Source organism: Pelobates fuscus, chromosome 6, assembly GCF_036172605.1.
Source record: "Pelobates fuscus isolate aPelFus1 chromosome 6, aPelFus1.pri, whole genome shotgun sequence".
NCBI classification, from domain to species: domain Eukaryota; kingdom Metazoa; phylum Chordata; class Amphibia; order Anura; family Pelobatidae; genus Pelobates; species Pelobates fuscus.
This window is the reverse complement of record NC_086322.1, coordinates 217,417,695-217,431,780: the sequence shown is the minus strand read 5'-3', so window position 1 is coordinate 217,431,780 and position 14,086 is coordinate 217,417,695. Positions and strand designations below refer to the sequence as shown.

The window sequence follows — 14,086 nt, the reverse complement described above, 5'->3', positions numbered from 1 at the left end:
TGCACTGTACATGATGACATATTCTCTGATGTCTGCAAGATGTGTGATTTCGAAAAAAGCAATAATCCAATACCAAGACTGTCCCACCATATTTAGAACATTACAGAGTTATTTTAGGTTACTATGCTGCTGTCTGTCACTGTTATTGCAATCATCTGCATTCCGTTTATGCCAGATCTTCACAATTTCACAATTTTCCATAGTTGTTTGTTTAAATGTGCTCACATTTAGCTCATAGCATTTAAACCGTTTCTTTCTTTCTATGGTTAGCTATGTTCCTGGGATCAGCACTGCTATTTGTTATGCATTTTTGCTTTGGGAGTCATTTTTCCGTCTTGCTTATTTTGTGTGTACATGGTTCTTTGTATTTAAAAGGACACTAAAGCCAGCAGAATCACTACGTCTGATATCTATAGATTGTCTCTGCAGGTTGAGCACTGTAATTGTCTTTTCAGAGGAAAAAGCAGTGTTTACATTGCTGCCTAATAACACCTCGAGTGGCAGTCACTCACACACTATGAGGATTTGCTGATTAGCGCGTGCACGATAGCTTCCCAATGCCTATCAATGGAAGTGGAGCCAGGCAGGGCCAGCCGTGGCAATGTCGCCATGGTGTAGGGAAAAGGGTGACTAAACTCACCTTTCCCATGCTATCGGGGTGGCTGGTGACTTAAATAGTTAGCTTTAGACTATAGAGTTAGGAATACATGTTTGTATTCCTAAAACTATAATGGCCCTTTAAGTGGTAGGATTTGTGTTTTTTGCTTGTTTGTTGTTGTTTTGTTGTTTTTTTATGGCAGGCTCTTTGTAAGGTTATCTATTCATCAAAAAAAAAATTGCAGGGTTATTCAACAACACATTTTCGTGAATTAAATGTTTGCTCTTGCACACCAGTAGAATAGTAAACTGTTTAAAATGTTGACAATTGACATGTTTCCCATTATTCTGTATGTGGAATAAGCATTTCCTAGACTTAATGTCATCTGTTAAACCAAAATATTATATTCCAATTCAAAGTTATTTTCCTAATGTCAGGGTTACTAGTTGATCCCGCATGCAGAATTGTATCACACCTAGGACTAAGGATAACGTCTAACCGGACCTTAGGATGGCCGGACTTAATGTACCCAAGAATAGTCAGAATACTTGCCGAAGGCAGGGATACAGAATCAGACACAATGATGAGAAAAAGCCAAAAGTCAAGGATACAAGAAATCAGGGAAGTCAGAACGAAGCCAAAGTCAAATACCAAAATGTCAAGATCAGGAATGCACTCTCGGATTACCATCAGGCAGAAATCACGACAGGGCAATGAGAGAATGTAAAAATTAGTTTAAATAGCCCTCTTGTTATTCTGATATCCGTAATCGGCCCTTGACCCCAAAGCATATGCGCGCGTGATGCCTTAACGTGGGCGGCTATGGGGCTATAAAGTGGCTTAGATCCGCAGCGGCCGGCGTCCTAAGACATGCTGGGTTTATCAGGTTTCCGGGCGTTCGGTTGCTAAAACAGGACAAAAAGAGATGCATAAGAAAGTTGCATAGATATTCAAACATTACTTGGTAGGGACATTTTTTGACCACAGACATTGTGGCATGTGGCTACGGTCCTAACTTCATATCATCCAACACTTATTTTTTCTCTTTACTCTGTCTCCTCCAGCATTACAGCTATGACATTTGGTAATTTTCAAGCCACTTAAAACATGCATTGATATAACAATTGTACAGAAGATTGAAACAGATGATAGCTAGGAGACTTTTACCTCCAGTATTGACAGCTGGATTTGTGCCTTCCTAGCCTCCACTATTTCTATTGAGTTAAATATTTTCTATGTTTGTCTATATCTAAAGTTTAAAATTCTTATGTAGTTTTTCCCGTCAAGAAAATGATTTAATCCTATGACAAAAAATAGGAAACATGGGTAATGTTTAGTTCTGTATCCCCCAATCTCAGCCCTTTAATTCTTGTAATGCTCAATAAGAGTTTGATCCTATTTAATATTTCTTTCTTTCTTGTGAATTCACTTAGGCAACAACTGGGAGCAACACTGTCTCTCCTTTTCCCTTCTTTCTTCATCTCTTTTCTACTTCTTTCTCTTTTTTCCCTCATTGGTATGTTGTTATCTCTCTGTGTTCTGCGATTCGTAACTTGATTTATGGTGTCAGCGAGCCAGAATTCTTACTACATACCCATGTGACCTCTTTCCTCAACACTCTGGAATTGCCTGTTTTCATATGTTTAAACGGGTGCATTGTACTTTTCTTTATTTCTCTTGTACTTACTTAAATGGAAAACCCCAAGAAACTTTAATCAGAAAAAAGTTAATTTGGGTGTATGTTTAATCTACCCAGTCTCTCCATTTGTCATCTATATTTTTTTCCATTTATTAAAGTAGAAGATTCCCAAGGATACCATGTGTTGCCCATTTTATGATTGTGCAGATTACGTCTGAGAGAATTAGAATTTACACAACCATAACTGTTTCTAACAAATTACTGGATATAGGCCAAAGCCAAAAACTGTTCCAATGGCAGCATAGTTGGTTCAACCATTATACTATCACAAACAAATTGTGGGTTAATTCTACCATTTATCATAATCCACTTCGTAGCCAAAGACAATGGAAGTTTAAAAAAAAACAAAAAAAACAAAGGTACATTTTCACTTTTTATTTTTTTATTAACCCAACTTGTTGTGAGATTGGTAATCTTTGGTTTTATAGTAGTGGCAATGTTTCATTCTGCCATGTGCTGATGTTGACATTATTGTAATAACCACTTATTTCTATGTATTTCATATTTTAGGTTAGAAAATCTGGCCTATAAATGAAGTCTTCAGTGTTTTGGAAGATCAAAGTAGCTTCTATCATCTTAATTGTGTTCCTCGTTGTTGCAGCTGCTGTTATTGTGACCACTGTTCTTCTTCTTGGTAAGAAAATCGGTGTAAGGAACCAGAGACAATTTTGGGGACAGCCTCACTTTTTACGTAGCATACATTAAACCATGAAGTTTCCTAACGGCAAAATTATACACTATCACGGAGAGGCTATAAAAATGTGTTTTGTTTTACTTATGTTTGTTTTGATTTTAAAAGTTAACTCATAATGAGATCTTACCCCTCTCATCCCATTACTAGATTATCTGGGATAGGATTAATTCCCATTCATCACCCTCACTTCCTAAACCCATTGTTGGTTTTGCCATCAGATTCATCACTGTAACATAGCAGAAATGTTAGTTTTTTTGTGATTCAAATCGGAAAAATAATATAAGTAGTTAAAATAATATAAGGCTCTTGCAAACACAATTACTGCCAACCTTAAAAAAAGAGTCATCATGTCTGTGCACATGGCCAGCTTAACCATTAGGCAGAGTAGGCGCATGTCCTGTAGGCACAACTATTTACAACACTTATAAAGTGCCTTTTTTTAAATGCTTAGACCCAGTAGTCTATTTGATATCAAAGCTGCAGGAGCAGTTATAGAGAGTGTAAAACACACTGTTCTCCCAGCTCCTCCGGGGTCTGTGTGTGAGAATGGACAGGAAGTTAAAGGAATCATTTCCCATCTGCCCATTGAAAGCCTCTCACACAGGAAATGCCTTACAGGAGGGGCAGGAACTGCATTGTGTGATTATAAGAGGGCGAGTAATTTGCAAATTAATCCACGTCTTTAACCTAACCACCCCTTTTTCTCTAACCTTAAATGTAACCTCTTTCAAAACCTAATACTCATCACGTAGCCTACCCCACACATGCAACTTCAAAAGCAGATTTTAACTGTATATAAAACCACAGACAGTCTCCCCATACACACATAGACAACACCAGCAAACAGGCATTTTTCCTGTGAGACCTCTTAAGCTTTTGTGGGGGTGTATGTCATTGGTGGTGACACAACAACCCCCCTCTGTGGCCCTGTCCCCTCGTATTGGGCTGCTTTGCCTTTAAATGTCCAGGCTGATATATTGTAGCACACCAACCCTGGTTATTATCCTGCTAAAAGTGAACCTCGTTCCCACGCTCAGGTAGCTTGCAGTCTGAAAATGATCTTCTACAACTGCCCTCTACTTTACTCCACCCATCTTGTCTACCAGTTAGTAATTCTCATAACCTGATGTTATCTCCATCCTGCCGGGTTATTCACTATAGTGACAATTAAAAGTCAAAGTGAATTTTTAATTTAAGACCAAAATAGCTGAATTGGAAGCATAGCTAACTTGGAGAGTATTTTCAGTTGGCTATTTTAACTATTCAATTTGAATTCCTGACAATAAATAACCCTGATGGTGTACTTTGCGTTGAATGGAGATATGGCAGGTTATACAAATATGAGTATTAATAAATGATTTCCCACAAATAAAACCTTCTATTTGTATTTAATAATATTGTATTTGTTGACAGGATCAAAGTCCTCTGTGTCAAACTCCACAATTCAATATTATGATGGATCCTTTAGGATTCTTAACTTAAACTACACAAATGATTACAAAGATGGTAGTAGCAGTGGATACAAGTTACTGGCTACTCAACTCCAAGGCCTGGTAAGTAACAAAAACAAACAAAAAAAAAACATGTTTTACCACAATCATTCTGTTATTAACTGGCAGAGCTATAATATTTTACAGGGTTTTCTCTAAAGTGAGAAATGTTGGAATTGGAAAATAAATTCTAAGTGAATTTCAGAATGTTAGCAAAAATATCCAAATTATAAAAATTGTCTGTTTGTTATTTTTTAAATTTGGCTATTTTGGCTTAAAGCTTAAAATTCCCTTTTGAATTATTGCCAGTACCATTCTAGTGAAACCCTGCTAACAGTGCTTCAAGGGTTACTCCAAGAATAATATCCAGTAGAGTCCGCTGTTGTGGTTATGATGCCATGAGAACCCTGGCCCGGTTCCCTGGCAGTGGGGTAAACAGTACATATAAACCACAGTGGAGGAAAGGGAAAATATTGATTGAATGCTCAAAATCACCAAATGTGAGTCACTCCAAATCACACAGAAAGCATACAACAAAGTAAAATAAATAGTATGTCTCCACAGACAGTCTCCCCATACACACATAGACAACACCAGCAAACAGGCAGTTTTCCTATGAGACCTCTTAAGCTTTTGTGGGGGTGTATGTCATTGGTGGTGACACAACAACCCCCCTCTGTGGCCCTGTCCCCTCATATTGGGCTGCTTTGCCTTTAAATGCCCAGGCTGATTTTTTGTAGCACACCAACCCTGGTTATTATCCTGCTAAAAGTGAACCTCTTTCCCACGCTCAGGTAGCTTGCAGTCTGAGCTCAGCACCACGTGAGTGGGCAATTTTATATCTATTTTTATTCATTTATTGCATACAGGCTATGCTATGTTCTGTATTTTATATTTTTAGGACATATATTTAGAAAGTCCACAGATATATGGTAATATTGCATGTTTCATATATCTTTCATTGTTTACACTTGGTGTAATAAATTTGCTCTAACCATACTATTTATTTTCCTTCAGTGGGGTAAACAGTGTAGCAATGGTTTGGGTTCTTTTCTGGGCCCTGATGGCCTCCGAGTCTCGTGTTTAGCACTGGTGACACGCTTCCAGTATCTTCAGAGCTGACTTTTCAGCCAATGAATGGCACACTGTGTCTTATACCTGGTCTGCCTGACCCTCACTGTACCCCAGGGAAGCCACCCATATAGCCAGATATACACACACAACTGCAGAAGAAGCTTCCCCGAATTGCAAATACTATAAACAGCCCCCACAAACACAACACTGTTGACAACCCACATTCGTGCACACAGTCCCTCCCCCACACAATACCACAATATGTAGGGTACACACACAATATGACAGGCAAAAGTCTGAGTTAAAACGTATCTGGCCTCAGAATTGCAAGGAACTCAGAGCTCCATCAGCTGAACTACTGCCCTAAGCAAAAGGTAGCCTTCTGAAGGACCATATGAAGACTAAATCCTGTGTAGCATGATTTCATTATATTTTACACACACTGTACTTTTCATTTCCCACTTTGTAACTGCCACCTGTATTAGTCATACTTTGTATATACAAAAATATTGCATATTTGCTCACCTTTATGTCTTGTCTGTTATGCTTAAGTTTAGTTTTCTCTCCCTCCAATGTACCTTTTAACCAATCTCCCCTGCCCCTGCCTTATCTTTTCCTTCCTTTGAAGTTCACTCTTTTTTGTCTACTTAATCCACTTCTTCAAGAATTGCCATCATTTATCGCCCCCCTCCAGATGTCCTAGACTATTAATTGAACACCTTTCTTCCTGGCTACCTCACTTCCTCTCCTCTAGCATTCCTTAGCTTATGTTTAGGGACTTTAATATCTCAATCAACAGCCCTAACGTCTCTCGACTGCTCTCTGTAACCTCCTCCTGTGGTCTCACACAATTGTCGAACACCACAACTCATACAGCGAGAAAAACTCTTGACCAATCACTGTACTGCCTCTAATCTCTCCAATGTTCCATTTCCTCTATCTGACCACCATCTGCTGAACTTTAACATCGGCATAACCCATACCCAAATTAACCATCCTCAGTACATCAGTCTCATAGAAACCTCCACTGTCTAGACCTACATCAATTCTCCACAAACCTCCAAACTCTCCTTTTAACCTCAAACCTTACCTGCCCTAGCTCTGCAACCTCCCTCTACAACTCCACCCTCTCTCTCTCTCAGCTAAACATCTAAAGTAGCAAGCGCCCCTAATTACAACCTTGGCACACCAAGCTAACCTGGTACCTCTAAAAATGCTGAATGCTACTGGAGAAAATCTCATTCTGCATCTGACTCTATCCACTATAAATTTCTGCTGCACTCATTCAGATTGGCTCTTTCCTCTGCAAAAGCAAACTAATTCAATCCCTCATAACCAAAATCTCTCCTGCGAACCCAAATACATCTTTAACATGTTAACTCTCTTCTTTGCCCTGTTGCTACTCCTTCTCCTACTAACTTGACCGCTACAAACTTTGCAGCTCACTTCACTGAAAAGATTTCTATGAACAGGTAAGAGATCTCTCATCTCTCTCCTTCCCCTATTAATATTTCCCCCCACTCCACTCTCTCTGCTGTTCTATGCTCACTTGCACCCCTCTACAGCAGAAGACGTTTCTGCTCTGCTCCGGTATTCCAGCCCCACCACCTGTTCCCTCATATCTCATTAACACTCTATCTCCTTATCTTGCCCTGCCTCTGACAAAAATATTCAATCTCTCCCTCTCCTCTAGCATATTTCCTCCACCCTTTAAGCATGCAACTGTAATACTGATTCTAAAAAAAAGCCCAATCTTGATCCTACCTCCACATCCAACTGAAGTTCTATCTCGCTATCATTTGCCTCCAAAATCCTTGAGAGAGTTGTGTACGAGAGGTTGACTGACTTCCTCAAATCCAACTCTCTGCTTGACCTGCTTCAGTCTGGATTCCACGCTCGTCACTCAATGGAAACTGACCAAAGTATCTAAAGGTTTAATCACTGCAAAATCCTCTATCATAATTCTCCTTCACCTTTCTGCTACTTTTGACACTGTTTATCATCAACGACTTCTTCTCATCCTCTGTAATCTCGGTCTACGAGATACTGCTCTCTCATGGTGCTCCCCCTACCTTTCCCAGCACTCTTTCAGAATTTCTCTCTCTGGCTCTGTCTCTTCTCCACAACCCCTCTCTTTTGGTGTACCCTAAGGTTCTATCCTAGGTTCCCTACTGTTCTTCATCTACACTGCCTGACTTGGTAAAATTATTAATAATAAGTTATTTCATGTAGATGACATGCAAATCTGTCTGTCCTCTCCTGATCTCTCGCCGTCCCTCTTGACTCTTGTCTCTGACTTCCTCTCTGCTTTTTTTAACTGGATGACTGCTCACGTCCATAAACTTAATCTGTCCAAGGCAGAACTTCTTGTCTGTTCTCCATCAAGTTTTGCTTGGTGCCTAGGGTGTTCTCTTTGACTCCAACCTTTCCTTCACTCCTCATGTCCAGTCGATCAGCAAATCCTCACTCCTACATCTCAAAAACATAGCGAGCATCTGACACTAGTTAATACTGGACACAGCTAAGGTCCATGCTGCTATATTCTCTCACCTTGACTACTGCAAAGTGCTTCTCAGGTATGTGTTCCCAATTTGCCCCGTTACAGTTTATAATGAATGCGGCAGCAAGACTCATCTTCCTAACTGCCCGCAACTTCCACGCCTCTCCACTTTGTCGGTCCCTACATTGGCTTTCAGTAAGATATAGGGAGTTACGGCACCCCGGGCATAAAAGGGGTTAAAGTCGTGTAAGATGTTCCCTTTCCAAATGCAAAGGCAGCTACCAATCACTCCAAACAGCCGAACAGAAACCATACGAATCATCCACACCATACGAATGCTCTAAACAGCCGAACTGGAGAAAACCAAACAAATAAATCCCCCCAAGTCCGAGACAAAGCTCCGTATTGAGGGTCAGCAGGAATCTGGTTTTATGTGGGCTACCTGCCCGGTATTTATGCAGGTCTTCCACCAGGTAAACACTCCCCTAGGGGACCTGGTGGAAAACTGGTACCAAATATTACAGTAACCAATCAGAGCATTGCAGAGATAAACACTCCCACCAGCATATCCTGGAGAAAATTGGGAAGTAACTCAATTATCTCCAAGGATAGAGGCTAAGACTCCATTTTACACGTGGTGATGAAAATACACAAAAATATATAATATAAAAACTACCGAACAGAATATGGGCAATCAACACATCCCCAGATAGCTTAGATCTGAGCGCACATTATTACCGAATGGCGCTCAGATCCCATACACACAGTTCAATCGCCATGGAACCAAAAGTCTTTCACATAGTCTTTCGTTATATGAAAGGGCTCCATGGCATAGCTATCTGGGGTAAGTCCATTTGTGCAGAAAAGTACCGAATGGGCCGGCGTTCGTGTGCTGGATGAACAGAAGAAGGGAGGTCGGCGGCTTCAGCGGTGTTCATGAGAAATAGTGTCCATTTTTAGTTCCATGACGATCACTGCTGGGCATTCGTACGTCCAAGATGGCCGCTGCCTCGTGTTCAGCATACGAACAACGACTACCCAGTCGGCATTCGAAAATTAGGAAGTTTCTGCGGTTAACCACTACGTTCTGATGAGGCCAAGAGGTTAACAATCAGCACACTTCCATGCTGGGTGGCTGGCGTTCGGCAGTTGTTCGGTAAAATTAAGAAATAAACGTGGGGGCTGTACGGACAGGGAAATAGCTGAACAAACAGACGAATGAAGGGAAAATAAAAGTAATTCACAGACAGATGGTTCTTGTCAGGGACCAGGAACCAGACAGAGACAGAAGTAGATGCAAACACACCTTTATTAATAAATAACAAATAAATAACAAAAGCAAAGTCCAGGAATCAAGCAGGGGTCAGTCACCAGAGCGGGTAGTCAGACAAGCCAGGATCAGGAGCACGGAGAGCAGCGGAGTCAGGAACAAGGCCGGAGTCAGGAACCAGGAGCAAACAGGAAACACAGAAACAAGGAGACTTCTGGGAAACAGGAAACCACGCAAGGGCAAGGAGGTTCTGGGCTTAGCTGCTTAAATAGGCAGAACTGACTAGCAGCAGGGTTGATTACTACTCACAGGTGAGTAATCGTGGCAACAAGCAGAAGCAGCTCATAGTAATTGCAGCTGAAAACTCAATCACTGAAACAGAAAGGGTTGCTGTTTAAAACAGCAAAGAAACCCTGACAGTACCTCCCCCTCAACGACTCCCCCCATCTCTGTTGGTGGGTCTGGGCTTCATGGGGAAGCGGGCGTGATAGGAACGAAGGAGGGATGGTGCATGGACATCTGAGGCTGGAACCCAGGAGCGTTCCTCTGGACCGTATCCTTTCCAGTGCACCAAGTATTGGATCTGTCCTCTGAAGACCCGTGAGTCAATTATGCTGCGTATTTCATATTCCTCATGATTGTCAATCAGAACAGGACGTGGACGTGGCACTGAGTTGGTGTAGCGATTACAAACCAACGGTTTCAAGAGGGAAACATGGAAAACATTTGAGATGCGCATGTTAGCAGGAAGGTCAAGTGCGTAAGCTACAGGGTTAACCCTTCGAAGTATACGAAATGGCCCAACGTATCGGGGTGCCAGTTTTTGTGAGGGAACACGGAGGCGTAGGTTGCGGGAAGACAGCCAGACCCTCTCTCCGACCTGATAGGTAGGTGCAGGAAGGCGTCTGCGGTCGGCCTGGAGTTTGTAGTTCTGCATTGCGCGTTGCAAAGAACTCTGAACCTGCACCCAAGTGGAACGGAGTTCCCTGAGATGTCCCTCCAATGCCGGTATCTCCTGTGGCAAGAACGTATCAGGCAACATGGATGGTTGAAACCCATAGTTTGCCAGGAACGGGGATAGCCGGGAGGAGGCATTAATCGCACTATTGTGGGCAAACTCCGCCCAGGGTAGCAGATCAGACCAGTTGTTCTGGTGGTCAGAAATGTAGCAACGCAGAAACTGTTCCAGTGTTTGGTTAGCTCGTTCCGCTGCACCATTGGATTGTGGGTGGTAGGCCGAGGAGAAGGAAAGCCGAATTCCCATTTGCGTACAAAAAGCTCTCCAAAATCTGGACACGAACTGGCTACCCCTATCTGAGACTATCACTTTGGGTAACCCATGCAAACGAAAGATCTCCCGACCAAAAATTGTTGCAAGTTCCTGGGAAGTTGGTAGTTTTTTCAAGGGAATGCAATGCGACATCTTCGAGAATCGGTCAACAACCATGAGAACGACTGTATTGCCACGGGAGACCGGAAGATCTACGATAAAATCCATGGACAAGTGGGTCCAGGGTCGTTCACCATTAGGTATGGTTTGCAGGAGACCCACTGGAGGGCGTCGTGGGGTTTTGTTTTGAGCGCACACAGGACAGGCAGCTACAAAAGCGGTGACATCCGAACGGAGACTAGGCCACCAAAATTGCCGGGATACGGACCAGATTAACTGGTTTTTGCCTGGATGTCCAGCTGCTTTGGGGTCGTGGTATGTACTCAATAGTTTCGTACGGAGGTTAATAGGTACAAAACAACGGCCATTAGGTTTCTCTGGAGGAGCATTACTTTGTGCAGCCAGAATCTCCTCGCCTAGGGGTGAGGTGAGGTTAGTACGGATGGTTGCCAGTATATGGTCCGGAGGAATCACAGGAGTAGGGGTTATCTCCTCTCTAGATGGAGGGGAGAACTGTCGAGACAAGGCATCAGCCCGAATGTTTTTTGTACCGGGCAAGTAAGAAACCACATAATTGAATCTTGATAGGAAGAGAGCCCATCTAGCTTGCCGGGGGGAAAGTCGCTTAGCTTCAGAAAGATATGTTAGATTCTTGTGGTCTGTGAGTATGAGGATTGGTACTGAAGTACCCTCAAGAAGGTGCCTCCATTCTTTGAGAGCTAAAATTATGGCTAGAAGTTCTCTATCACCAATCTGGTAGTTGCATTCCGCCGGGTTCAATTTCCTCGAGAAATACCCGCACGGATGCCTGGAGCTCTCTGGGTTAGGACGTTGAGACAGGAGGGCGCCCACTCCTGTCTCAGACGCATCGACCTCAAGAATGAATGGTAAGGCAGGGTTAGGGTGTGCCAGTATAGGAGCAGCAGCAAAGGCGACTTTGAGAGACTCAAAGGCAGTAATGGCTTCCTGTGACCAATGCTGTGGATCAGCATCTCTCCTGGTCATGTCCGTGAGAGGTTTAACCAAGGAAGAAAAGTTGCGTATGAACTTCCGATAATAATTGGCGAAGCCCAGAAACCGTTGTATAGAGCGAAGACCCGTAGGTCGAGGCCATTTTAGTACAGCCGAAAGTTTCTCCGGATCCATAGAGAATCCAGTATCTGAGATAACATATCCCAAGAATGTAACCTGTTTGCAGTGAAACTCACATTTCTCCAATTTGCAAAACAGACTATTTTCTCTAAGTCTCTGTAGAACACGAGAAACGTCTGCGTGATGGTTCTCGAGAGATGTGGAATGGATCAGAATATCATCAAGATAAACCACCACACATTGCTGCAGCATATCTCGCAGGACGTCATTTATAAATTCTTGGAAAACCGCCGGAGCATTGCAAAGACCGAAGGGCATTACTAGGTATTCGTAATGGCCGCTCCTGGTGTTAAATGCGGTTTTCCATTCGTGGTCCTCTTTTATCCGGACGAGATTATATGCCCCTCTCAGATCAAGTTTGGTGAAGACCGTTGCTCCCTTGAGGCGGTCAAATAATTCCGTGATTAATGGAATGGGGTAGGCATTCTTAATAGTAATGCGATTGAGACCCCTATAGTCGATACAGGGTCTCAACTCGCCATCTTTTTTCTTTACAAAGAAAAAGCCGGCCCCGGCAGGAGAAGATGACTTCCGAATAAAACCCTTAGACAGTGCATCGGTAATATACTCCTCCATGGCTCGATTCTCTGCTACAGACAGTGGGTAAATCCGGCCCCGGGGAGGATTTGTACCCGGTTGGAGTTCGATACCACAGTCATACGGACGGTGTGGTGGCAGAACGCCGTCTTGACCCTTGTCAAATACATCTTGGAATTCTTGGTACTCAGCGGGTAAGGAAGAGGCAGAACATGCGCCCAAAACTTTGACCGGTTTCTGGAGACAGGACAATGTGCATTGCTGGGACCATGATAATATCTCAGCTTTGCGCCAATCAATTGTGGGGTTATGCTTCTGTAACCAAGGGTATCCCAAAACAACCTGGTAATATGGAGAGGAAATGACCTGGAATTGGGTCGTCTCATGATGTAGAGCCCCTACAGCCAGAGATATGGGCACGGTTTCTTGGGTCACGTGGGTTGGCTGTATTGGTCTGCCATCGATGGCTTCGAAGGCTAGTGGGGAGTTGCGAGACTGTAAGGGTATAGAGTGCTTTGCTGCAAATGCACAATCTATAAACAAGCCTGCGGCCCCAGAATCAAGTAACGCCCGGGTTTCAATGGATGAATCAGGCCAGGAGAGGATAACAGGCACCAAGGGTTTGTGCACACATATCTCTGGGTCTGCAGAAAGACCACCCAAGATCTGCCCCTGACAGTATCTTGGGTACGGACCCTTTGCCGGACGGATCGGGCAAAACTTTAACATGTGACCGTGGTGTCCGCAGTATAGGCACAGGCCCTCCCTCCTCCTAAAGGCTCTCTCCTCGGCCGAGAGGCGTGAGAAGCCTAACCGCCTTGGCTCCACACAGACAGAGGACTCAGGACCAGGAGGCATGGGAGGTGAGGGAGGTTCGGGTGGGCAAGAAAAGCTCGGTGCCAAATTTACAAGAGGCCTCCGCAGGCGCTCCTTGGATGAGGATCTCTCTCGGAGTCTGATGTCAATGAGGGTGACAAATGATATCAGTTCCTCGAGATCTTTAGGTAATTCTCTGGCTGCAATCTCATTTTTAAACACATCGGAGAGACCTTGTGCAAAGGCAGCCACGAGAGTCTCGTTGTTCCAGCCACCCTCTGCTGCCATGGTACGGAATTCACTGGCATACTCGACAATAGTTTTTGTGCCCTGAGAATTAGACATGAGTAGTTCGGCAGTAGGGGTGGAGCGAGCTGGAATATCAAAAACCCTATTGAAGGATGCAACAAATTCAGGGTAATTGTAAATAATAGGCTTCTCTGCCTCCCAGATAGGTTTTGCCCAAGCTAGGGCCTTTTCAGACAGCAAAGAAATCATGAAGTGAACTTTGTCACTGTCTGTAGGAAATGCCTGGGGCAGGGTTTCAAGGTATCCTTTAACCTGATTTATAAATTCTCTGCACTGTGCTGGGTCGCCCCCAAAATGCTGAGGGAGCGGGACAGACCCAGTCATTTCTCTAGCCGCTACAGGTTTGGAGGCTACAACCGGTGCTAGAACAGGAAGTGAGGCAGAGGCGGCCGCAATCGCAGGCTGGCCGGGTACTGGATCCAGATGGGCATACTGGTCCAAATGGTGGTTCTGCTGGTCCCACTGGGTAAGCAGGTTAGGTATAGGTGTCTTGCCTGTACCATCTGTATTCATGGCCCTTGCGTAATGTCAGGGACCAGGAACCAGACAGAGACAGA

The 14,086-nt window shown here is 43.5% G+C and overlaps 1 protein-coding gene across 1 annotated transcript in view; it reads left to right on the top strand.

Annotated features, from left to right (window-relative positions):
• LOC134566132 (transmembrane protease serine 11G-like) overlaps window positions 1-14,086 on the top strand; it is a 54,619-nt gene that overhangs the window by 22,372 nt on the left and 18,161 nt on the right. The window contains exons 3-4 of the mRNA XM_063425837.1: window positions 2,808-2,931; window positions 4,405-4,544. Of these exons, the coding sequence (XP_063281907.1) occupies window positions 2,829-2,931; window positions 4,405-4,544 (243 nt within the window). The 5' untranslated portion in view covers window positions 2,808-2,828. The remainder of the gene's footprint in view (window positions 1-2,807; window positions 2,932-4,404; window positions 4,545-14,086) is intronic.